Source organism: Bos mutus, chromosome 6 (genome assembly GCF_027580195.1).
Source record: "Bos mutus isolate GX-2022 chromosome 6, NWIPB_WYAK_1.1, whole genome shotgun sequence".
Taxonomy (NCBI): domain Eukaryota; kingdom Metazoa; phylum Chordata; class Mammalia; order Artiodactyla; family Bovidae; genus Bos; species Bos mutus.
The window spans coordinates 116117156-116142180 of NC_091622.1; the positions used below are offsets into that span (position 1 = coordinate 116117156).

The following is a 25025-nucleotide window of genomic DNA, read 5'->3' on the forward strand; positions in this document are numbered from 1 at the left end:
GTGCGCATGGCCTGCAAGCCAGTCCAGCCCTCTGGGCTGCCCCCAAGGCCTTCCCAGGCCAGTGTCCTGGGCAACCCTGCTTCTTGGTGAGAGTGACTCAGGCAGGCCACTCAGGCATGGTGCAAACAGAACCCCACTCTCAGGTCCCTGGTGGCTCACCCACAGGCAAGGCAGCTCATCCTTTTTGCTGCCCGTGGTGCCCACTGGCGCATGAGGGTGACTTTCTGTCTGCACACCAGTGGACATAGGTTGCTTCCAGGTAAACCGGCCATGAGCATTCTTGGGCATGACTTTTGCTGAGCACGCACTTGCGCTCTATGGGAGGATGTGGGGTTGCTGGTTGTGTGTTAATGTTTGCTAGACAGCTGGCCAGCGTGGGCCCCACACCCTCGTCAGGCTCGGCGCCCACCTTCCATGTACGCTGGATGTGCTGTTGGCTGTCAGCGCCAGCTTGCCATGGGCTTGTTCAGCTGTGAGAATGGCATGTGTGGGAACATGGGTCCTGAGTCAACAGCTGGGTGAGTTTTGCTGAATGTTCACACACCTCAGCTAGCAGCCCCAGGTAGCCGGCACCCCGGCCCCCCAGACTCTACTCGCCCCACACAGCCATCGTGCCTGTCTTCATGATTCAGGTTGAGTTTCACCTCCACTCAAAACGAATCACAGACTGAGCTCTGGGTCTCTGCCAAGTCTCACCCAGAAACACCCAGGTCCCTGCGGCCCTGCTTCTCCACGCACACCCAGTGTGGCTGTCCGCCCGCCACGGACACGCAGGCAGTTCCCAGGACAGTTGGTACCCAGGATGGCTGATACCACAACTCCGGACGTGTCTTCATTCCTCCTGGGCAGACGCCTGCAAGTAGAGTTGTTGTGTCCTGGTGTCCCAGAAACCTTGAAACCAGGGAGTGTGGGTCCTTTTAGTTGACTCATTGTCATGGTTTTCTAAACTGCATTTTAGAACCAGCTCATAAGGGTCTACCGGGAAAAAACCAGTCTGTGGGGTTTAAACTGGAATTTCGTAGAATCTCTAGATCAACTTGAGCACGGTCTCTGTCTACTTGAGATGGGAGGATATTCCCGTGATCCCAGAGGCCACAGGTCCAGGAATAAGGTGCCGGCAGCTGGATCCTGGTGAGCCCCTGTCCAGCACCTGCTCCCCCTGCCCACACAGGAGGACACTGGTCCTACAGCATTGGGGTCCCACCCTCGCACCCTTGTGACCTCACTTAACTGCCTCCAAACAGAGTCACAGGGAGATAACGGTTTGAGGGAGGGCCCTGATCTAGTCCGTAACAGGGGCTTAAAGCCAACAGTTCTGAGTCTTGCAGCCCATGATACGCATCTCACCACGTGCTCACTCAGATTTACTTGATTTTTCTCATTCACATTTTATAGTTTTTAGTGTACATACCTTGGACATATTTTGTTAACCCTAATTACCTCAAGATTTTTAATGCTACTGTACGCTCAATCTTTAAATCGCCCTTTCCAGTGGTTCCAGTGTGGTAACAGACAGCGATTTTGTATAGACCGTGTAGCCTGTGCCTTGTGAAGTCCCTCCCTAGTCTTACTTTTCGGTAAATCTTAAGACATATTCTGTGTACACGGTTGTATCATCTGTAAATAGAGAGCTCACTTCTTCCTGATGTCCATGTCTTGTGTCTTTTTCTTCCCTTCTTGTACCAGCCAGAGCCTCCAGCTCATGGTTAAAACAGGAGGGGGTGTCGTGGCCTTGTCTCCACTCTTGGGCAGAGAGTGTCACCTTTCACTGTTAAGAAGTTTGATGTTTCTGCAGATTTCCCAGGGTGTTCCTTAGCAGGTTGAGGGAGTCTCCTGAGAATTATTATCGTGAATTGATGAATTTTGTCAAATGTTTTTTTTTTTGGTCTAAGGAAATTACCATGTGATTTTTCTTCTTTATTCTGTTGATACGGAGAATTACATTCTTTGATTTGAATGGGTAAACAAAACTTGCCTTCCTGGATAAACCCCACTTGGCATGTTGTGTTCTTTATGTATTGCTGGGTTTGACCTGCTTGGGCCCTCGCTGAGCGCATCATCTGTAATGTGCTGTTACATGTAACGCCTGGAGGACCTGTCATGAGGTGCAGCCATTCCTCTTCTCGATCATTTGTTTCTCAATTTTTCCTTGATCAGTTTAGCTACAGTCAGCTTTCTATCAATCAGAATTTCAATTTTATAGATATTACAAAGCGTATTTTGGATTATTGCCTCCCATTGTTTGACTATTTTCAATTGATTTCTGCTCTTGTTTTCTTCCTTCTGCTTATTTTGGGTTTGTTGTTGTTCAGTCGCGCAGTCATGTCCGACTCTTTGCAACCCCATGGACTGCAGCATGAAGGCTTCCCTTCACAATCTCTTGGAGTTTGATCAAACTCATGTCCATTGAGTCGGTGATGCCATCCAACCATCTCATCCTCTGTCGTCCCCTTCTCCTCCCGCCTTCAATCTTTCCCAGCATCAGGGTCTTTTCCAATGAGTCAGCTCTTCATATCAGATGGCCAAAGTATTGGAGTTTCAGCTTCAGCATCAGTCCTTCCAGTGAATATTCAGGACTGATTTCCTTTAGGATGGACTGGTTGGATCGCCTTGCTATCCAAGGGATTCTCAAGAGTCTTCTCCAACACCACAGTTCAAAAGCATCAACTCTTTGGTGCTCAGTCTTCTTTATGGTCCAACTCTCATATCCATACGTGACTGCTGGAAAAACCACAGCTTTGACTATAGGGACCTTTGTTGGCAAAGTGATCGTCTCTGGTTTCTAACACTGTCTAGGTTTCTCATAGCTTTCTCAAAGAGCAAGCATCTTTTAATTTCATGGCTGAGGTCACCATCCACAGTGTGTTTGGAGCCCAAGAAAATAAAGGCTATTTTGGATTTAATTATTCTTTTTCTAGCTTCTTAAGGGGAAGATCACTGCTGTGGAACCTTTCATCTCTAACATAAACACCCCTACATTTTAATGTTTAATCTTCACGCAGTTAAAAATACTTTAGTCTCCCTTGTGATTGTTTCACGTGACCCATGACTATTTAGATGTCTGATGGCTAATTTCCAAATATGTGGAAATTTTCCAAATATTAAATTCTAATTTAATTCTGAAGTTCTGTAACATTTCTTAAACCGTAAAACTGCTGGTGATGAATTCCCTCAGCTTTTGTCCGAAATGCCTGCATCCCAGCTTCCTTAGTTTGGGGGCACGTTCCGCGGCACGTACGATCCAAGGTTGACAGTGTGTTTTCTTTTACTGCTGCAGGGTTTTTCTTCATTGCCTTGCAGCTTGTGTTGTTTTGGCCAAGAAATTTGCTGCTCTCCTATCTTTGTAATGTCCCTTTTCTCTCCAACTGCTTTTAAGGTGCTTCCTTGTTCTTGTTGATTCAACATTCAACAAGTATTGACACCTACTGTGTGCCTGACATCATGGAGCATACCTCCTGAGAACAGAAGAGGAAGAACCCCAATAACCTTAGGATGAGATTACAAGCCTGTGTGAGGGTTATAAGCGCCGTGGGACAGGCAGGCAGGGCGGTTTCCCTGGTGGCTCAGCAGTAAAGAATCCACCTGCCAGTGCAGGAGACACGGGTTTGATACCTGGGCCAGAGGATTCCACAGGCCGCAGAGCAACACAGCCCGTGTGTCACAACTACTGAGCCTGGGAGCCACAAGTACTGAGCCTGCACACCTAGAGCCTGTGCTCCACAATGAGAAGCCGTGCACCGCAACTAGAGAAAAACCCACGTGTGCACCAAGACCCAGCACAGCCGAGAAGAAAGGGCAGGTGGGGGCTTGTTACAGCAAGGGAGGTGAGAGACTGAAGGAAGACATGCAGGGTGGGATGCACAGCCTTGCAGGCGTGGGGTGGCTTCCGGAAGCCCCACCAGCTGTAGGGGCAGGGAGAGCAGGAGGGAGGTGGCCTGGTGAGCGGCACAGACCCGGAAGGCCCCCGTGGTCTGTTAAAGGTTCTGGCTTCACCTTGGGATGGGAGCCACTGAAGGGGCGAGGGGATCACACGATCTGACTTTAGCCTCTAGGGGGTCCCTCTGGCTGCTGCGAGGTGAATGGTCTCTAGGGGGCAGGAGGGCAGGGGTGACTGCGGTGACCGGCTGAGGGTATGTGGCAGGGACCTGGTGGTGGCCGTAGGGTGACCAAGTGCGCAGATTCTGAATCCCCTCTGAAGGTGGGGCTGTCCGGACATCTGGGCTGGGGGAAGGAAGAGGGGTCGAGGGGTCCTCCTAGGTCATTGGCCCGAGAGCGTGGAAGGACAGAGGACCCTCCATCAGCTGAGACGAGTGGGTGGTGGGGCAGAGACAGGTCTCCAGGAGCTGGGTGGCGAGAGCCGTGGAGGGGAGTCCGGGAAGGGGAGCTGGATAGAGGGGGTCCCCTTCGCACGGGAAACACTCTGTAGCCACAGAAGGGAGACCAGAGGCGGGGGCCTGCGCGGGGAGGCCGGCGGTCATTTCTTCTTTCGCTTTTTAATTTGTTTTGTCTCCTTTTTCGTTCCTTCCCGCCACCCTTTCTTAATAGCTATTTATTAAGGTGTAATTCACATACCACAAGAGCCACCCTTTCCAAAGATACAACTCAACATTTCAACACAGACGAGGCTGGGCAACCACCACCCCCGATCCCGGGTCCCCCGCCCCTCCCTCCGCTCGGGGTCCCCCTCTTCTGGGCGTTCTGTGTCAGCGGTACCACACGGTCCAATCGGCGTCCTGTTCTCCGTCCCGAGACGGGAGCCCGGCGCGTCGGGCACCGCCGCCCGCGGAGGCGCGGTGTGCCGGACAGCTGCCGCTCGCCGGTCCGTGCGGGCGCCGTGGGCCCGGGGAGCCTCCCGAGGGCCCGGCTACGGCGGGCGTCCGAGCACGCCAGGGCCGCCAGGCCTGGGGGCGTCCCTGCCGCTGCCTCGGGAGGACCAACGCCCAGCCCCGCGCCGGTCCCGCCCCTGGGACGTGCGGCCAGCGAGCGGCTGGCAGACGAGCCAGGGCGGGTCTTCCGGGGAGGGTCCCCCGGGCCGGGCTCCCCGCGCTGCCCACGGACCGGGGAGGGCGCTGCCAGCGGGGGCACCACCCCTCGGGGACGGCTGGGGCGTCCGCCCAAGCCCCGGCCCGGGGAGCCCTCTGGGCAGCACCCACCGGGCGGCCCGGAGCCGGGGAGCCGCCACGCTTCCGGCGCTGACGCCGAAAAGCCGAGCGCGCACCGCTAGTCGGGCCGGCAGAGCCCACGCTCACGCGGCCCCTTTAAGGCCTTGCCGCGCCCGCCCGCCTCCTTTTTTCTCGCTCGCCGTCAGACTCCCCCACCCCCTCCCCCCGCCTTCGGCCGGGAGCGCGTCTGCGTCACCGCGCAGGTCTCGCCCTGACCCCGCGTCCACGCCTCGGGGTCCAGGCGGGCCACTGCTCGCCGCGCTTGGGCGTCACGTGACAGGAGAGGGCGGGGGCTGAGCCGGAAGGGGCGGGCTAACCAGAGAGCGGCGGCCAAGCGGGTCAGACGGGGCTTTGGCTGCTCCGACCTTCGCCCCCGCGCCGCACGGGCTAGGGCGGGCCAATGACTGTTGCGATGTGGGGCACGTGACGGAGGGCGGGCCCTTCGCCGGAAGGGTGGGCTGAGGCGAGCGGCAGGGAGCGCGGTAGGTGGGGCTGGGAGCCTTCTCTCGGGGGCGCCTCCTTCGTCCCCCGCCCCGTGATGCCCCCGCCGCGCCCTTCCCTGGACGCCGCTCTCTTCGGTCCAGCCGCGCCCCGGGCTTTAGGACTGGGACTCGTCGGCCGTGACTGGCCCGAGGGCGGCGGGGAGCTGGGGCTCTGTCCCGGAGGTCGGGGCGGCCGCGCCCCGGCGGCCGAGCATCAGCGACGGCGGACGTTACTGTTGGTGGGAGACACGGCGGACCGCCGGGCGTCCTCGCTTCCCCCAACTCCGGCCCTCCCCGTGCGGCGCGGCGCCCCGGCCTCCTCCATACCCGCTTCTGGCGGCTGCCCGCGAGCAGGTCGAGTTGCAGCAATTCGCCCTGCGGGTCTAGAGGCCACCCTGTGGCTTTCGGAGGGATGGTCGAGCTGGCGAGGGGAGAGGTGCGCCTGCCGTCCTGCGGGAAAGCTAGCTTGAGTGTAATTCAGGCCGTTCTGGTCTTTGCCTTCCCGCCGAGCGTGACTGCGTGCTCCGTGGCTCTCGCTGGTGGGCTCAGATTGTAGACCTCCAGAGCACCTGTTGTTGCCCTTTTCCTAATTACCATCAAAAATGTCTTGTTGAACCGGCCCGGAATCTCACCTTGACTTGTTAAGTTTCGGCATCGGGGGTCATGTCACAGAGGCCAGGTCGCAAGGACTCGTCAGCGTTGTGCCAACACTCTGTGCCTGACACAGTGGAACGCAGCGACGTCTGATAAAACCCAGAGCTGTGAGATGCTAGGTGGTCGTTCAGCGTCTCTGCGTTTCCTGTTTCTAGATATGGATCAGAAGCTTTCAGAGTTGGTCGAAGAGCTCACAACTTCAGGAGAGCCCCAATTGAACCCCGAGAAAATGAAGCAACTGAAGAAAATTTGCAAGTATGTCTTAAGGTTCAATGTCTCAGCAAGTCTGTGCCAACCCTAGGAAAGTGTGGGGCTACCCTGGGGTCAGCTTCTCTGCTGGGGAAGAACCAGCAGAGGAGCCCCCTCAGGACATCTCCCCGGGAGTGCTTGGCCCTGTTCTGGGGCAGCAGTTCCAGGCAGGGGTGTGCAGCCTTAGGAAGAACAGGTCTCTTCAGCTCTCTGTGTGGGTGCCTGTCCTTGAGCGCACGTGCGTGACTTAAGGGTTACTTAGTGTTGGAACATGTGTGGGAGGAAGGTTAGAGGTCACACAGGTGCACTCTTCTGTTGGGGGTGGGTCCTGTCTGTCTGTGGACATCACTCTTATCCAAGAGCCTCTCAGGTGCTAGCCACAGAAGCAAGGAAATTTGTTGGTTATCCTTGTCACATGGTTTACAGAACGGAACTTAGGTGATCGTTTAAGTGATAAGAATTTACGTTTTGGTTAAAAACGGTGCCTCAGGTCAGGTTTTGTTGCATTCCCTGAAAACCCCCCCAAAGAGCAGGGCATGCGGGGTGGGGAGGGTGAGGATAGCTGGGAAGAGGAACAAAAGAGGGGTTGCGGTCTGCATGCCTCCTGGGGTAGCTCCCAGAAGGCCACAGAGCTTTCCGGGGGGCTGGGGGGTGGTCTCCCCTTGGGGTGGGGTCTTTGCACTGCTGCTAGCTGGGCGGGCCAAGAGTCCTTCAGGCTCCCAGGCACTCAGCTGTGGATGGGCGGTCAGCCGGCCGAATGAGTGAAAGCGCCTGGCTGGGTCCCAGTGAAATCGTGCGCACTGACACTGACCTTCACAGCGTTTTCTCGTCTCAGGAAATGTTGTTTTTGTGTTTGTCTTCATGAAAGTAGTTAAAACCTCTCCCTGTGGGCTATCCAGCAACAGGCAGGGGCCAGGTTTGGCACAAGGGCAGTGCTTGTCTGCCCTGGGGGAAGGGCAAATGGCTCTGGAAATGCCTGCGTCCCTGCCACTGCGGCTGTGTCTCCAGGTCTTCAGAAGAGCAGCTTGGCCACGCCTACCACCTGCTGATGGCACAGCTGAGCCAGGAGCACGCAGAGATCCGCCTGTCCGCCTTCCAGGTCCTGGACCAGCTCTTCGCCAGGTCTCACCAGTTCAGGACGCTGGTTGTTTCCAACTTCCAGGAGTTCCTGGAGCTCACGCTGGGCACCGACCACGAGCGGCCCCTGCCGCCCCCCAGGGAGGTGGCACAGAGGCTGAGGCAGGCGGCCACCCAGGCCATCCGTGGTTGGAATGAGAAGTACGGCGCAGCCTATAAGAAGCTGGCCCTTGGCTTCCACTTCCTAAAGCACAGCAAACAGGTGGGCAGGCCCTGCACTGCACTGCCTGCCCGTGCAGTCTGGGCAGGGGGTGGTTTGGAGCTGGAGGAGCAGCTGTGAGGGAAGAGCCTCAGCTCATCCCCGCGTGTAGGTGGGGCTGAGCTTTTAGCCCTGGTTTCCACAAGATGAAAAGGAGCGTGAGAGTCACTTGCTCAACACTGCCCTTTTCTCTGCCGGGCTCTGCGCCTGGGCCCAGCCAGTCTGGGTGGGCGACACCTGCTAGGACCGGTACTCCCCCCCACCCCCACTCCAGGCCTGTGGCTGCTGCCCTTCCCACTGCCCCCTGGGGTCCCCTCGAGCGTTGTTCTCAGGCCCCTGGGTCTGCCCAGCAGCCTCCCTTGCCACTGGAGTACGTGTGTGACTAGAAGTCTTTTTACCTGACTTTACTAGGAGACGCCAATGGCTGTGTTCACCTGGGGGTTTAGTGTTACCGTTGAGTGTGCTGTCTCGTGTGTTAAAGCAGCACGCATGAACCTGAAGCCACGGTGCTTTGGCCTGTAGCTCCTGAGCACAGCTGTGCTGCATGTCTGCCGTTAGGCTCCTGAGCATAGCTGTGCTGCTGCGTCTGCTGTTAGGCCTAGTTGCAGCTCAGGTTTTCGTTGGATTCTTCGTAGCTGGGCCTGACCTTTACCTAAACTTCTCAGGTAGACTTCCAAGACGTGGACGCTCGCACTCTGGCAGAAAGAAAGCGAGCAGAAGAGAGACAGAAGCGCTTGGACAGAATCTACAAGGAAAGGTCCGAGTGGGCAGCGAGGGAGATGGAAGGTGAGCTGTGGGGAATGGGGATACCACCCCCCACCCAGCCTGCTGCTCCTTCCCAGGCAGAGCTCAGGTCCTGCCCAGCAGTGCACCCCCGTTGCAGGGCCTGCTCTGGGAGTTTGGTGGGGGCGGGGGGTGAGGAGGAGGCTGGGTCATCCAGCCCTGTAGCCACAGGAAGACCTAGATCCCCAGGGACCTGGCACCCTGCAAAGAGCTGCCCGGGCCGTGGGCCTAGGGGTAGCGCTGGAGGAGGTGCTGGCTGAGGCTTGCTGGGGGTTTTGGGGCAGGTGGGTAGACAAGGTGGACAGAGCTGGTTCAAGTTGAGAGCAGCAGAGGCCCCCTGCAAGCCACCCACCCTCTCCTGCGGCCCCGGCGGCCACATGGCAAACACACGTCCCACGGTGGCCTGAGCGTCACCGTCCATCTGACCCCAACATCCACCAACGGCAGTCTTGCCAGTCTGCTCCCCAGATGCCTGTGCCAGCCCTCCCTGTGGGGGGCACCCAGAGTGGGAGCAGCTTGAAGGGCGGCTGGTCGAAGGCCCTTCCAGAAGCCTGGCCTCAGGAAGGCCACAGGGCTGGGAGATCCCGCGGGCAGCCACGGCCAGAATGGGCTGCTGGGGCGGAGCTGAGCTCAGCAGGGAGCGGCAGGAGTGCCGTCCAGGGAAGCTCTCACTGGGCACGGTTGAGGGTGTCGCCCAGAACGTCCCAGCGTAGTGTCCGGAGCAGAGCGCCCGCCTGCCTGTGGAGGAGGGGGCGGGGTGTCCTGTGTCCTCTCCTGGACACCACTCCCACGGGGGCCCAGCGAGCCAAGTCTGTCCTCACAGAGATGTCCACGGAGATCCGGGGCTGCCTCACGGAGCTGGAGAGTTGCTTCCGACTGCTGCTGCCCTTCGACCTCGACCTGGCCCCCGGGGCCGCCTGGTGCCCCGTGCCCGAGAAGGGCGACAGGGACGAGGAGCAGCCCTGCTGCAGCAAAAGCCTGGCCGCCTGCGCACACCGCCCGGGAGCCGTGGACGCGGGAGGGCCGCCCTCGGAGGACGAGGACAGCGACCCAGACGGGTTCGTGCGGCGCCACGGGCTTGGCTCCCGGCAGTACACGCTGGACGTGGAGCTGTCCTCAGGTAGGGCTGCCCCCACGCCAGGCCACCTCGGCCACAGGCCCCGGGACACTTCTGCTGCTCGGGCCTCTGGGCTGTGAGGTGAGCACGGGAAGGCACTCTGGCGTGTGGGGCGCAGGGCGCCGGCCCTCTGACGTGCAGGGCGCTCTGTGGGCCAGAGGCCGCTGGGAGGAGGAATCAAAAGGAACAGTTTTTTGGCCGCATTTGTGACAACGTGGGCCGTGACCACACTGGCACCATGGGGCTCCTGCCTCCCGGCCCCCGTGGGTGAGGGGCACTGACCGTCCCACCCCACGTGGCCCAGGCCCCTCAGAGGTGGGGTGAGGCTGGAGGTCACCCACCCTCTGCAGCCACAGCGAGACCTCCCACCCTGCAAGGGAGTGCCAAGGCCTGGACACGGGTCACGCTGGAGGGGGTACCAGCTGAGGCTTGCTGGGGTGGCAGAGCTCACAGGGAGGACCCTGGGCTGAGGGGCGGGTGGGGCCTCCATCCTGAGGGCAGTGTGGGCGTGGGAGGGGTCCCCTGACTTCATGGCCTGGAGAGGGGCGTTGGGATTAGGCTAAATCCACTATGGCAAAAGCCACGAGACAGTCTCCTGGGCAGGCAGATTTGGGTGCCAGATGATGAGTGGTTGGTGGGTGGTCCAGTCTGGGACACCCAGTGACCTGCCTGGGTGGTGGTCCCTAAGCTGACTGTGCATTTGCCGCAGACAGCTTGAGGGTGCGTGAGAATGAGGACAACTCGGCCGTCATCCGTGCCGCCCGGGATGCACTCAGGCTTATCCAGAACAAGCTCCTGCCAGCTGCGTGCTCCTGGGTCCAGGTATGGCCCTGAGTCAGGGCGGGCCCCAGGGTCAGGGTGAGCCCCAGGGTCAGGGCGGGCCTGGGCGGGCTCCTGGGTCATGGTGGGCCCCAGGGTCAGGGCGGGCCCCTGGGTCTGGGTGGGCTCTTGGGTCTGGGTGTTCTTCTGGGGCTGGGCGTGCTCCTGGATCAGAGCGGGCTCCTGGGTCCCGGCGGGCTCCTGGGTCCCAGTGGGCTCCTGGGTCAGGGCAGACCCCTGGCCTGGGCGTGCTCCTTGGTCAGGACAGGCCCTGGGTCCAGATGGGCTGCGTGTGCCTACAGAGGGTGCAGGGCTGGCCCTGGGGGAGAGCGAGTGCCCGGCCTAGGAGGTGCTGCCCTGTTCTTGCAGCTGTTCACCCGTGCGGGGACATATGGTGGGCACTTGGAGGGCGCCATCCACCTGAAGGCTGAGCTGGAAGCCGCCTTGAAGAGGTCCCGGGAGCTGGACATCGTGCCAGAGGAGGGCCGCAGTGGGGAGGTGAGTGCCCCTAGCTGGCTGTGAGGGTAGCCAGGGCACATCCCCCAGTCCGAGCTCAGCCCCGCGGGTCCTGGTGTCTCCTTGCCAGGAGCGGACTCATCTGAGCACCAGAGACCGTGGCCAGGCCCTGCCCACAGGCGGCTGGGCTGGGCCAGGGTTTGGGCAGGAGGCTGTGGAGGCGGACAGGGGCCCTGGATGGAGAGCTGGGGCTCTAGTGAGGGGCCCAGAGGGGAGCAGGGGAGGCGGCTCCCGCAGTGCCCAAGGGGCCCATCCTACAGGCTTGGTGGCCTGCCAGGGCCTGGAGTTTCAGGTTAGGAAGGTACTGACAGAGAGAGGAACCTGGGTCCTCCAAGGATGTTCTAGGGGAAGGGGTGGGGCACCTGGGGAGTGTGCGTGGGCAGGGGCACAGCCGTGGCTGGCGGGCGTGTGTGCAGGGCGGGGGGACCCAGCTGCAGGGGATGTGCGCAGGGTTGGGGGGGTCCACGGCTGGAGGGTGTGTGCATTCGTGTCCCACAGCTGGAGAGTGTGTGTGTGTGTGTGTGTGTATGTTGAGGGAGAGGATCTGCAGCTGACCGCGTTAGTGATTAGAACCCGTAAGCTGGGGTGGGGGGGTGTGTGTGTCTGTGTGTTGGGGGGGATTTGCAGTTGACCGTGTTAGTGATTAGAACCCATAAGCTGGAGGGGGTGTGTGTGTGTGTGTGTGTGTGTGTGTGTGTGTGTGGGGAGGATCCGCAGCTGACCGCGTTAGTGATTAGAACCCATAAGCTGGAGGGGGTGTGTGTGTGTGTGTGTGTGTGTGTGTGTTGGGGAGGATCCGCAGCTGACCGCGTTAGTGATTAGAACCCATAAGCTGGAGGGGGTGTGTGTGTGTGTGTGTGTGTGTGTGTGTGTGTGTGTGTTGGGGAGGATCCGCAGCTGACCGCGTTAGTGATTAGAACCCATAAGCTGGAGGGTGTGTGTGTGTGTGTGTGTGTGTGTGTGTGTGTGTGTGTGTTGGGAGGATCCGCAGCTGCTGGCGCGTTAGTGATTAGAACCCATAAGCTGGGGGGTGTGTGTGTGTGTGTGTGTGTGTGTGTTGGGAGGATCCCAGCTGACCGCGTTAGTGATTAGAACCCATAAGCTGGAGGGTGGGTGTGTGTGTGTGTGTGTGTGTGTGTGTGTGTGTGTGTGTGTGTGTGTGTGTGTGTGTGTTGGGGAGGATCCGCAGCTGACCGCGTTAGTGATTAGAACCCATAAGCTGGAGGGTGTGTGTGTGTGTGTGTGTGTGTGTGTGTGTGTGTGTGTGTGTGTGTGTGTGTGTGTGTGTGTGTTGGGGAGGATCCGCAGCTGACCGCGTTAGTGATTAGAACCCATAAGCTGGAGGGGGGTGTGTGTGTGTGTGTGTGTGTGTGTGTGTGTGTGTTGGGGATTTGCAGTTGACCGCGTTAGTGATTAGAACCCATAAGCTGGAGGGTGTGTGTGGGTGTGTGGGTGTGAGGGTGTGTGTGTGGGGGGGGGGGAGATCCGCAGCTGGAGGGTGTGTGTGTGTGTGTTGGGGGAGAGGATCCACAGCTGACCACGTTAGTGATTAGAACCCATAAGCTGGAGGGGGGTGGGGGTGTGGGGGGGGGTGTGTGTGGAGGGGGGATCCGCAGCTGACCGCGTTAGTGATTAGAACCCATAAGTTCTGGTCAGAACTGGTGTGAAAACAGGCAGCAGGGCTCCCTAAGTGCTTGGGGAGCAGAGAGCCGGACAGCGCTAGGTCGAGCTCTGCCACCTGGAAGAGACACAGTGGGTGTGGGGTGACGGGTCCTGCCCCCTCCCATTTTTCGAGGGGCCCGGGGTGGGCAGGTGCCGTTCTTTGTTGAGGACGAGGTCAGGTTTAGGCCCCCGGACTTAGAATGGAGAGCGGCCAGCGCCCTGAGCTTGGCGCACCCTCGACCTTGCCCGTGGGCCGAGGCGCGGCTCGAGAGGGCCTCTGAGCTCAGGCCACCCTCCGCTCCCCGCCCCCTGCGCTGCGCGGCCCTCGGGGGCCGGCAGGGGGCGCTCTCGCCCTTCTCCTGCGGCGGGCGCATGGGCGGGTGGACCTGGTCATGGGCTGCTCCCAAGGCCTGCTTTCTACAGGGCTTTGCTGAGCACACACCTCAATGAGAAGTCAGTTAATTCTGGCAGTTGTGACCTCGATGCTTGTTTCACAGTGAGAGAGGGTGCTTTCTGGGCACAGGAGAGCGGTGGGTCCTGTGTGTGCGTCCCTGTTTCTGAGCCTCAGCAGAGCTGTGGGGGTTGGGGGTCAGCACCGTGCACCCCTTCACGGCTGGGGCCCGATCCAGCTTGAGCGTCAGCAGGTCACTCACCGCAGCCGGCCAGCCTCAAGGCCTGGGAGGCACGTGGTCAGGTCAGAGGGGGCCCTCTGCAGAGAGGAGGCTGAGGACGTAGGGGTGTTTGGGGTGGTCCAGTCGGGTCAGGGGGCGTGGGGTCCGCGTGGTGGCTTCAGCAGGAGGAAGCGGGGCGGCCCTGAATTCTCCTCTAAGAGCCGACCTAGAGGCTTGAAGCCTTTGAGCACGTGCGCGTCGGTTCTCTGGGCCTCGGGCCTTTGGATGGAGTGACTGGGCGTGTGGCTGAGTGGCAGCGCCTGCTCGGGCAGCCCGCCTCCCAGAACAGCCCCGAGGCAGTGTCTGCGCAGCTCTGCGTGCCCGCGGTGAGCGCCCAGACCCGTGTCTTTGCCTAGTCGTTTTCTCATGAAATGTCTGCAGCTTCAGTCTCTGCCTGGTGTCTCCACTAGCAGGCTGAGCCTGGAGCCTGCGGTTCAGTACTTGGACTTTAACACCTTGGGAGACTGGCGGGTCTGAGGTCCTGTTGCTCCCGCCGCGTGGCGCCGCGTGTAGGGCGCATCTCCCCGGCCACCTGGCTGGGGTCTCTGGTCAGGCTTCCCACTTGAGTCTGTGTTGCTGTGTTCTGTTCCTTTGATGTAGGCATTCTGTCTTTGGAGTGTTTAAGCCAGCTTGAACGTGTGTGACTTTGGTTTTATGTAGTTTTTTGTTCTATGGAGTGTCCGTCCCAGCGCCGTGTGGAAGCAGGCAGAGACCGGTCTTAGCCAGGTCGATGTGGAGCGTCGTTTGGTAGATTTAGTTTCCAGTCTTGTTGCTGGAGGACAGGCCTGATAATCCGTGGCTGCTACATCTGTTACGCTGATAAAAATCCTTGGGAAACTTTTAAATTGCCTGTTGTTTAATTGTGTAGCTATGATGACCACTTACTTTGTATTGTGTGATTCACAAAATATTAATTTCCCCCCACCAGTAAGACAGAAAATAATGATTCTCTGCATCAGTCTGTGCAGGCTGAGTGCAGAGCAGGTGTTTTCTCGGCCCCGGGCTCCTCACCGCAGCCGCTGGAGCACCCCCACAATGTTCCCCTTCTCCCGTTGCCGCTCTGCCAGCAGCCTTGGGTTTAACCCCTGCGCGCTCCCACTCGTTGCAAGGGCGCAGATCCCGCGTGACTCTGGGTGACGTTTTTCTCCTGTTCGTGGCCGGGTGTGCTGGGCTCTCGCGGCTGTGCTGGGCTGGATGGCACTCGGTGCTTCAGGAGCCCCGTGCCGGCTTCCTGAGCAGAGAGCCTGGGGGTGAAGCGCTGACCGTGCCGTGGCCCCAGGGAGGCAGGGAGCTGAATCAGCTGCCGTGAGGGGCTTGTGCCCGGCTGGGCCAGTGAACCTTTCTGGCGACTGCTCCCTCCATCACTCATGCGCTAAAGGCCGCTCTGCGGGGCAGCAGCTGGGGCAGGGGCTGCCTGTGCTCTTGTGAGGACTGGGAGCACGTTGGCTGCTGTGGGGGCAGCTCCCCGCCCCCACAGGCCCTGGGCCCTCCCTGCCCTACAGCCCAGCTCCCCAGCACCCTCCAGGGTGGCTGCTCTCTCCCGAATACTTTCACGGGTGGTCTTAATTCCAGAGTCAGCCCTGTGAGGTCGATTCCATCCTTAACCCTGTTTTACAGATGGGAAGGCTGAGTCTGGGAGAGTTGCATGGATCTTCTGTTAAGGCCGGGGTGCATGGTGAGAAAGCGTTATCGCCCAGAGGCCAGGCTAGGCGAGGCCAGCCAGCCTGCATCAGGCCCCAGGCGGGGTCCCTGGAGGAGGGGCTGCCTGTCTGGACGCAGGACAGACTCAGGAACCCGTTTCCTCCGCCTGGAAATGGTTGGTGGGCCTGACGGGGCAGTGGCGGCCTCGCACACCCCGGCCGGCTGGCCTCAGTGCTGGAGCGGCGGGAGCCAGTGAGAGAGGGGCTGGCGGCTCCGGGCCCCTCCGTGCAGGGAGGTGGCAGCGCCCTGCGCCCACTCGAGGCCTGAGATGGTCCCCACCCGCCCGCAGCAGGCCCACGCCTGCCGAGGTGCGTCCAGGCAGCAGAGATGCACGTGAGATATTGGCCTGGCTGGGCAATTTGCACGCGGTCCAGGGAGGGCATTAGCATATAAATAGCAGCTGTGATGACGACCCTCACAGCTGAGCACGGTTAATTTTTGGTTTATAAGATAGAATGGGGTTTTAAGTGCGTTGCCATCAAGCTGAGGAGACAGATGCAGCTTGGCGCTCACTTGTCTGACGGGGCCTTACATCATTTTTTTTTTTAAAAGGGAAACATACACACATAAAACTGAACAAAAGTGATTTCTTGGGTGAAAAGTAATGGCAGTGGGGCCCCGAGTTAATTAGATCGCACAGAATGTGTTTAATGGCCCAGCTCTGTCGCGGCAGGCCTTGGGCAGGCAGGTCTGGGAGGTGGCCCTTCCCATCCTTCTCGAGTAATTAGCAACCCGCTACCCCACTTCCGTAATCGGATTACGTTGTATATTTCAGCACGTTTATTGCTTGTTTAATTATGATCTCAGAGCCTCATTTTTCTACATCCTTTTAACTGGGTGAGAATCGACTTGTGTGGAAGGAGAGGGAGGCCCGGGGCGCCCTCTGCCTCCCTGGGGCCCTGCGGGCTCTGTCCCGGGGCCTGGGCGTCAGCCGCAGGGCCAGGCAGGCCCGGGAGTGGACCTGGCAGGGGGGGTGCACCTCTGGGCCCCTGGGCGAGTGCGGGCTGCTTTCTCGAGCGCGTCTGGTGGTCTCTCTTCACAACGGGGAAGCTTGACTACCAGCAAACTGCTCTTGAGGACCGTCAGCGAGTCTGACCCTGCTGTGCAGGCCGCCTGCCCACCTGATGCCCGCAGGCCATGATGTCCCCCAGGACTCTGAGGGGTCCCTGTGCCCCTGCTGTGCCCCCAGCTGCCTCCCACCCATGCCCAGTGTAGCTTCTGACCTGATCTGTGACCTTTAACCTCGAAAGCAGGTTGCCACTGTGGCGCCTGGGAGCCCTGGGCCGGCCCCTCAAGTGCAGGTGGACACTCTCCGTGGGCCTGGGTGTCCCCAGCCAAGTGCTCCTCCAAGGCTGGGAGAGGACTGCCTGGCTTGGGTGGTGGGGGGTTTCCTTCTGCTGGTCTCCGGGGATGGGCTGCCCCCGGGGCTGGATGTGGGAGGGCCTCAGGGTAGTCAGCACCTCAGAGCCCCACGCAGCCCAGAGAACTAGACCTTTCTTGCGAGTGGAGCCCCTGCTTCCCCAGGGGCCTGGTTTGAGGCTCACCCGGCCTCCGAGGGGTTTGGGACGTGCGGGTGGCAGTGACGGCCGCAGCAGTTCTTGCGGGAGGATGCTGGCACTGCCCTGCAGAGCTGTGCGCCAGGGTCTGGGGCCTGAGGAGGCTGCCCTGGAGGCCTGCGGGCCTTGTCAGCGTGCGTCTAAGCCCGGGAGCCAGGGCTCCCGGGCTTAGTCACAGAGACAAACAGTTTTACCTGGGGGGGAGAGAGAGTATATTTCCTAATAGCTAAGCAGCCAAATGTTTTTTAGGAAATGAAAATTTAATAAAAGTCCCAGGTGAAATTCAAGGGTGTGAGCAATAAGCATAATATTTTATGAAAATGAGCTCCATATTTAAAGTCTGGCACGGTGTGTTATGCATTGTAGCACCCAGTCCACATCTACCTTTTGGAAAATTAAAACACATAAATTCTGTTTAGTGTTTGATACGCACGGCACTAGCCGGGACCGTAATGCCCGAAAACCTTGGGCTGCTCTCCACCTTTCATAAATTCCTGGGTAGATTCTATACAAAAATAATTTTCAGGTCCGCGGCTCATTGTTATTCAAACGTGATTGATCGTCGTCATTTGCTCGGCTCTGGAGTTAAGTGCCCCTGTCATTTCCAAAGAGTATAATTGGGACGTTTCACAGGTCAGCGGTGGAGACAGGCTTCCCTTTTGATCAGTGTTAGACTGATAACAAAAATTACAGTTTCCAATGATTAATGTCTCCGTGCCTCCCAGACGCGCGTCGCGGCTCGCGCCCAAGCTGAGAGCATTTGCATCTGATTAGGCCTCCCAGCCGCTCCTCAGCCTTTGGGTCCTGGGCGCCTGTGGCCTGGCCAGCCGCCTGCCCTGGGGTCGGCGGGCCGGCCCTCGTCTGTCTGCCCCAGTCAGCCGTGTGCCCTAGGGCCTGGCTGTTGGGATGGACCCTGGAGGGGAGGGTGAGAGTCCAGTGGGCATCAGCCCGGCCACGATCTCCTCTCTGAACGTTTCCCGCAGTTGGGCCTGGGGCTGTGGCCCCTCAGACTCTGGGTGTTTCCTGGCGGCGCTGGCCGTGTGAGCCAGCTCCCAGGTACATAAGTACGGTGACCCTCTTGGGAAGGACGGGCCCCGTGCCCTGTCGTGGGGCTGCAAGGGTTGAGAATGTGAGGGGTGGGGCTCTCTCCTTGAGACGTGTAGGCTGCTGAGCCCTGGTTCAGGTTGCGTGGGGGGAGTGCGAGGCCGCCTCCAAGCTGTTTTCCGGAGGAGCCCGCCCCCTGCAGTGAGCCCCCCACGCTCAGGGTCCCTGCCGCTCCAGCCCAGCTGGGTGCCACCAGGGAGGGGGCTGGGGGAGTGGATGTCGGGGCCCTGGACTCGGGGTGGGGGGGCTTGGGGGATCCAGGCTCAGAGAACAGTAGGGAGGGCTGCCCCGTCCAGGGGAGGCTTTCTCTTCAGTGGCCTTTTAACAAGCCGCTCTCGAGGACGACACGTTCTGGAAGTGCCATGATCACAGCCGCAGTGTCTGGAGCCCGGGGGCGATGCTTCTGGTCTGGCTGGAGCTGGGTGGAGGGCCAGGACCGCGGGCCCGTGGGGCTCCCTGGGCTGCAGCGTGCCCGTCCGTGGGCCTCAGCAGGCCAGCTGGCGGAGGCGCATGTGGGCCGCTGCAGTTTAGGGAACGGGGCGACCGTGTATGTGGCCACGTGGTCAGCGCTGAGCCCCAACCCGGAGGCGGGGCCGGGGCTCTGCCTGTGGCTGTCACTCACAGCTTGGGGTATTTCCCAGACGGCAGCCCCCAGGGACGAGGATGAAGACGAGGACGACTTTGTGGAGGTCCCGGAGAAGGAGGGCTACGAGGCCTGTGTCCCCGAGCACCTGCGGCCTGAGTGCGGTGAGCAGCGGCATGGGCCCGGGAGGGGGCCCTCAGGACACGGCCCCTGAGGGCGGGCCTGGGTCCAGCCTGGGCCCGCAGAGCGGGGGGCCCGCCTCAGGGGTGCCCAGTCCATGCCACTTGGTCCTGGGGTCTCTGCCATCCCACCGGTTGCCCCTGTGGAGCCACTTTCATTGAAAATTGTGATTCTCCTCATGTGGCCAGGCGCCTGCTGGCGTGGGCCTCCCTGAGTCCTGGTCCTGTTGGTGGGGTCATGGCTCAGCCTCTGTCCAGGAGCCCCAGGGCCCCTCGGGAAGGCGCTGCAGCCCCCTGCCTTTGCTGGGGGTTTCTCTTCCAGAAGCCTCCAGGAGCCGCGTGTGCGCAGGGGCGCCTTGTGTCCAGAGGGGCGAGCGCAGCCTGCCACATGTGGCTTGTGTGGAGAGTGAGTGAGTTGTCACCTTGAGGTCTGAGTTGGTGTGTGAGGTGAGAGTGAGTTTGTTCAGGAGTTAGGTGCTCAGGCAGTTGGAGTGTGGATGTGACCAGGGTGTCCCCCACCCGCTGTTCGAGGCCCCCTGTCTGCTGCCTTGAGGCCCTTCCTGGGCACCCAAGGGTGCAGCCGCTGCCCACCCCAGCCCTCTAGCCCCCGCCTCACCGTCACGCTGACCTCACTGGCCACACCGTCCCAGCGCAGGTCTCCTCTGAACCTTGGGCTGCTCCTGGGGCCTGGCCTTCTGCCGTGCCCCTCCAGGTGCCTGGTCTGGGTCCGCCACCCCCAGGCCTCATCCCGCGCCCATGAGGCAGCAGGGGTGGGTGCTGGAGCCCTGAGGGGCCTGGCCTGTCTCCTCGGTCTGCCCCGGCCACCTCCCTCGAGGGGGTGCTCGGTCTGCAGGCACCAGCGTAGGTGACCCCCCCCCGGGTGCTGCCGGCCCCCGCTTGTCCTCACGATGGCCACATGCGCAGAGTGTAGGCGAGCTGCTCCCTGGGGGTTCGTGGGCCGGGCGCCTGGGAGGAGGCAGGCCCCCCCCTGCAGGAGGGGCCGCTGTGCCCCAGGACGGGCCTCTGACAGCGGTGGTGGGAGACCCCTTGCTCCTCAAGGGGTCCGGGGCCGGGTCTGCACCGTGGACCCTGGCGCTGCAGGGCAGTGCAGGAAGTGCTGGGCGCCAGTTCATAATGCCAGCTGATCGTCGTCACTGGTTTTCAATTAAAGGCGATGACTCTGCAGTAGATTCGTCCAAACCCGCAGCTGGGGAGCTGGCGCCTGTTTCTTTCTCATTTCTTTCTCTGAATTTTCACTGAGGGGCTTTTATCTTCTCCTTAATCCTACCATTTCTGTCAGGACGTAATCTCTTTCTCAAATTTACATTTTAATTACGAGGCCAGCTGAACTAGGTACGATCAATAGTGTCAGGCTTGAGCCCAGCCCCGCGCTCGCCCCCGCCTCCCACTTCCTGCCATCGATCCCGCCGCCCAGCCTGCCACCGCGCAAATAGGTGCTGCTTGGTCACTTTAAACAAAAAGGGGATTTAGGCGTTTTTTGTGGTTTTTCTTAAGAGCCGTCGCGGGAGTGAACTTGAGCCGAGGTCCGGGCCTGGGTCTGGCGCCCTGGTCGCCAGGTGGGGCCCGCGGCTGCTGGGCTCCCCGTTGGTGTTCTCCCCAACAGCGCCGTTCCCAGTGCCATGGACTCACCTGCTTTTTGGATTTTTACTTGAAAGTGCGTCGTGGAGATTGATTTCCTACCGCGGTGTGAGGATGGTAGTGTCTTCAGCGCCCTGACTGTTTACCCTGCTTCACCACGCTTACTCGTCTTTTTAATGGTTTAAAACAACAAATCAATGAAAAGTATATTTCATTCTTGTAACTCTTAGGAACTCTCACATCGATCGTTGGGCAGCGATTGTATCCGTCTTCGTAAGCGCCACTGCGGCCACTTACCGGCCCGCCTCCCCACACGTGCGCGTGGCCGTGCGTCTGCACCGGCTGGGAGTGCGGCGTTGCCGAGGTCCTGGGTGGGGCGCCCGGAAGGCCTCGTCCCTGCACCTGGGGTGTGCTGGTGACAGAGCCTGGTCCCCTCCTGCCTTCCGCGTGTGCTCAGAGCTGGGGGCCGCAGGTGACCCACACAGACCTGTCGTGCTGATGAGTGGCTCTGCCCCGGTCCTCCACTCTCAGCCACGGGCACTCAAGAAGCAGGGGTGAACCCCACACTCTCAGTCTGTGTGCGAGCTTGGAGGGCGTCTGGAGCAGGGAGGGCAGGCGAGTCTCGTGAGGGACTTGGAGAAAACATTTTCAGATTTGTGGCATCATGAGGCTTCTGCAAAAGCACCAGACAGCTCATGGGTGCGTGTGAGGCTGTGTGCAGACACCAGGCTCTGTGTGCATGGAGGCCGCGTGCAGACACCAGGCTCTGTGTGCACTGGGAGGCCGCGTGCAGACACCAGGCTGCATCGCTTCCTATTTTCTCTCTCGCTTGTCTGAGTGAGTCCCTGCACATAGATGGAAGGTCGGAGGTGCCGTCTGGAGGCCGGGCACAGGGCGTGTCGGTGTCCTCGTGGCTCTGCTCTTCCGGCGGCCCTGTGGCCCCTGGAGCTGCCCACTTGGCCGGCCTGTCAGTTTTCTGTGTCCTGGGAAGGATTTCTCGGATGGGAGGCCCATGGTATCTGCTGTAGAAGCCGTGAACTTGACACTTGGTGGAGCTGGGTGAGAAAGTCTGAGTTTGAACACCACCCCTCAGACCTCATACTCAGCTGCTTGTGGTGCCCGTGGGTGGTCACAGCTTCGGGAGGAAAGCTGTTTAGACCTTTTTCTTCCCCTCTGATGTTTCTAACCGCTCTTCTGAGTGACTTGCCTGTTCTTTCTCTGTCTCCTTCTTGCCCTCAGGAAACCCCTTGGTCTTTCTCTGATTCCAGGAAGCCTGGATTCTCTTTTCCCCATTCCAGTTATTTCCTCTCCTGGGGTCAGGTGACGAGGATGTGGACACACGTCATGCCTCCGTGCGCTGAGAGCTGCCCACACGTGTGTGTGGCCGCCTCCCGTCCCACATCCCTGCCGGGGGCCGTCCTCCCCAGGCTGCTCGGATCTCCTCTTCATCTTCTGCTGCGTCTCCAGCATCTCTTCAGTTCTCATCTCCTGGGTGCTTTGTTCACTGTCTTTCCTGCCGTGTGGAGGAAAGCTCAAGAGAGGGGGCAGGGCCCCCGGGGTGGAGTGCCTCTGGGTCCTGATGGCTCCGCCCCCTGCCTCCCGGGACGCTGGCCCCGTGCGCAGCTGGGCAGGGCTGGCAGGGGTCAGGGAGAGCCCAGGCACCGGCTGGCAGGGGGGTCTGGTGAATGGGGTCCAGGGGTGTCAGAGACATGGCCCCCGCTGCCATGGGCACTCGGCGTGAGCACCTGGCCCGCAGAGGTCGGTGTCCGGCGGCCTTGGCAGTGAGTAGCCAGCCATGGGCCTGGGCCGGCCAGGCAGGTGCGCTCACGGGCTGTGCCGTCACCGGGGTGGGGCGCCCTCCAGGGCTCTGTGCAGGATCACCGAGTGGCGACGGAGAGCAGACATCTTTGTGTTCCAGGGCTGGAGGAAGGTCTGGCCGCCCCAGGCTCGCAGGCGAGGAAGAGGCCTGGGAGTGACATGGAGGCCTTCGACCCCACCTCTGCGGCCGCCCAGCAGCAGTGGCCCCGGCCCCACGGGCCCCCAGCCTCGCCCCCGAGCCCCAGGTGACGCCCAGGCCACCCCAGGGCGGGTGCCTACCACGTTTGTCCTGGGGTGGGGACCTGGCGCCCTGAGTCCTCTCCACTGGCGTGCAGGCTAGGTCCACCCCAAGGAAAGGCCCGAGGCTCCGGGGCCAGAGGGACAGATGTTTGGGCACCCCGAGCCCCGTGTGAGGAGTGCGGTGTGAGGCTGGCTCCCCTGGTCCAGGCCCGAGGTGCAGGGGGTGGGGGTCAGGGCCCAGGGGTGTCCCCAGGACCTGGGGGACGGGAGAGGCAGGTGGCCGAGGGCGGCCCGGGCTCCCCATCCCTGAGCCCTGCTCACTCTCCAGGGCTCCGCTGGCACCGGAGCAGGCCGCGTGGCGGGTGGCAGAGCAAGCCCGGGCGCCTGTCGTACCCTTTGGGGTGGACCTGTGCTACTGGGGCCAGGAGGAGCTGATGGCCGGCAAGATTCTCAAGTGAGTGAGGGCACCACACCCTGCCGTGCTGCGCGCAGTGGACACAGCTCTTAGCGGCCTGCCCACTGAGGCCGGTGGGCCCTTGAAGGCCCAGGGCTGGGCAGTGGTCCGGCCTTGCCCAGAGGCCCGTGGGCTTCTTGAACCTCCCTGTGGCCCCTTGAGGGGCCTCCCCTGTCACCGCCCTGATGGAGCATCACGAGGTGTGAGGCCCTTGGCCCAGCCCACGCTCCCAGCTCTGCCCTGGGCCTGCGTCACCACCTCCGCCTGTCCTCTGCCTGGGCTCCTGTGGGCCGGGCCCGGGGCTTTACGAGGGGCTTCCTGCATGCTGCGCGTTGCTGCACTGGCCCGCACTCTGTCTGCAGACCTGAGGGGCGGGGATGCACGTCTGTGTTTTGTCAACGCCCGTCAAGGAGCCCCGCCCAAGTCCAGGCCACACTGGGTGTCAGGCCGCTGGGCTGTGCCTGGTGTACCCCTGCTGTGCTCGTATCTCTGCTTGCCCTGGGTGCACTCGCAGGCCCAGCCTCACTGTGGGCGCTGAGAGGCGGGTCTGTGTGCAGGTGTGACTCGGAGCACCGCTTCTGGAAGCCTTGCGAAGTGGACGCCGAGGTGGAGAGCGCCAGTGTCTCCGAGGCCCTGCGGAGCCGTCGCATCACCTTCGCAGGGCAGTTCGAGCCTGTGCAGCACCGCTGCCGCGCCCCACGACCCGACGGCCAGCTCTGCGCGCGTCAGGACCGCCTGAAGGTGGGGCTGGGCTGGGCTCCAGCCTGCTGGCTCCAGGACCCCCTGGGTGGGCACAGGGCTGGGCCACTCCACCTCGGTCCCTGCATCCCCGCCCGCGTGGTCCTGAGCCTGCTCTGTGCTGGGCCCAGGGTCCAAGGAGACGGATTGACCGCAGACTGCCCTCCCTGCCTGGCTCCGTCACGCTGCACCTGAGGGCCCCTGCCTTGTGTGGCTTGTATGGGAGGGCGGGGGGGTGTGGGCCAGCCCTCCTCAGAGTTGTCAGTGGGGTGGCCGGCAGCCTGTCTGCATCAGAACTGCTCCGTTCTCCACACAGTGCCCTTTCCACGGGAAGATCATCCCTAGAGATGACGCGGGACGGCCCCTCAACGCGGAGGACAGGGCCCGGGAGCAGAGGCAGCAGCTGCAGAGGCCAGCAGGGCGCCCAGGTGGGTCTGGGGGACAAGGGGCGGGCCTGGTGTGAGGACGCCTTGCACCCAGCGGCCTCCAGGCCAGCCCGCAGCTCCTGTGGGCGTCAGCTGCCGCCTCCAGGACAGCGGTGACCGTAGCTCAGGAGCTGCAGCCAGGATGTGCGGCCCTCGGCGCTGACGGGACCCTCAGCTTCAGCTTCCGTCCTGGCCACGTTTTCACACGGCTCCTGATGGGTGGCATGGGTACACCCATGGCTGGAAACCACTTTGTCATCATCTGTTGGGGTTCTGGGTTTTTAAGCCTGTGTTTAAGCGTGTGAGGGAACAAGGTGAGGAAGGGAAACGGCTGAGCCCTGGGGCTGCCAGCTCCTGTCTGCTCGCCCGCCTGCTGCCTGGCCAGCCCGTGCACCCGGGCTGTGGGGCGCGTGGTGTACAGCGTGTGTGGACCGCGTGGCATGCGAGCAGAAGGCCAGGGTCCTGCCCGTGGTCCCAGGCAGTCCTGCCGGGCCGCTGAGCGTGGCGCACTTTCTGGGGTACCTCCTCGAGGTCCCCGTTTTCTGGCTCATAGGCCAGTTTCATGCAAAATGGACAAGGGACTGGAGCTACTAAGACGCCGTTCTGCGCCCCTCACGGAGCTCACCGCGTGCTGCACGTGAGCCGGTGCTGCTCCCTGGCGTGGGCTGGCCGCTGCCTGGCTCCCAGAGGCCCCTGAGCCGCAAGCAGGGTGGGGACCCACAGAAGTGGCCCCCTGCCAGGGCAGCCCCGGGTGCCCTCGGGGTGGGGCGGGGGCCTGACCTGTGTCAGAATCCCGTGGTTTGTCAACCTGGGCTGAGGTCTGGAGACCCCACTCTATTGACAAAGGCATGGGCTCAGGCCCAGAATCCCCCGAGGCAGAGGGTGGCTGTGTCCTCGGGGCGGTGCTGGCGGCCTGCAGGTCCCAGCCGGGCCACGTGCCACTTGAGCAGGTCCGTCCTTCGTCAGGAGAGATCGGTGTTGGATTTCAGCCTCACAGCAGGGTCAGCCCCTGGGCCCTGGGCCTGGAGGGTGGCAGGGAGGGGCCTGACCCGCTCATCCAGGGGCCGCGGCCTCCCCTGGTGGCCCGCACTCAGGAGCAAATTAAGTGCCTATTTTTTGTGTCAGCCCTGAAGAGTATCAGGTTCTGCAGCCCTCGGTGACTTGTTAACAACAGGTA

At 61.2% G+C, this 25025-nt stretch overlaps 1 protein-coding gene across 4 annotated transcripts in view; it reads left to right on the forward strand.

Moving 5' to 3' along the window:
- The first annotated feature begins 5517 nt into the window (after positions 1 to 5517).
- The window catches only part of UVSSA (UV stimulated scaffold protein A), a 29609-nt gene continuing 10101 nt past the window's right edge, over positions 5518 to 25025 (forward strand). The window contains exons 1-12 of one of the 4 annotated variants that reach the window (XM_070372842.1): positions 5518 to 5644; positions 6454 to 6553; positions 7556 to 7886; positions 8549 to 8669; positions 9490 to 9786; positions 10493 to 10605; positions 10972 to 11100; positions 18454 to 18559; positions 22092 to 22236; positions 22560 to 22685; positions 23243 to 23426; positions 23740 to 23851. In XM_070372842.1, the coding sequence (XP_070228943.1) occupies positions 6456 to 6553; positions 7556 to 7886; positions 8549 to 8669; positions 9490 to 9786; positions 10493 to 10605; positions 10972 to 11100; positions 18454 to 18559; positions 22092 to 22236; positions 22560 to 22685; positions 23243 to 23426; positions 23740 to 23851 (1762 nt within the window). In that variant the 5' untranslated portion in view covers positions 5518 to 5644; positions 6454 to 6455. The other 3 variants (XM_070372840.1, XM_070372841.1, XM_070372843.1) reach the window with 3 other exon arrangements.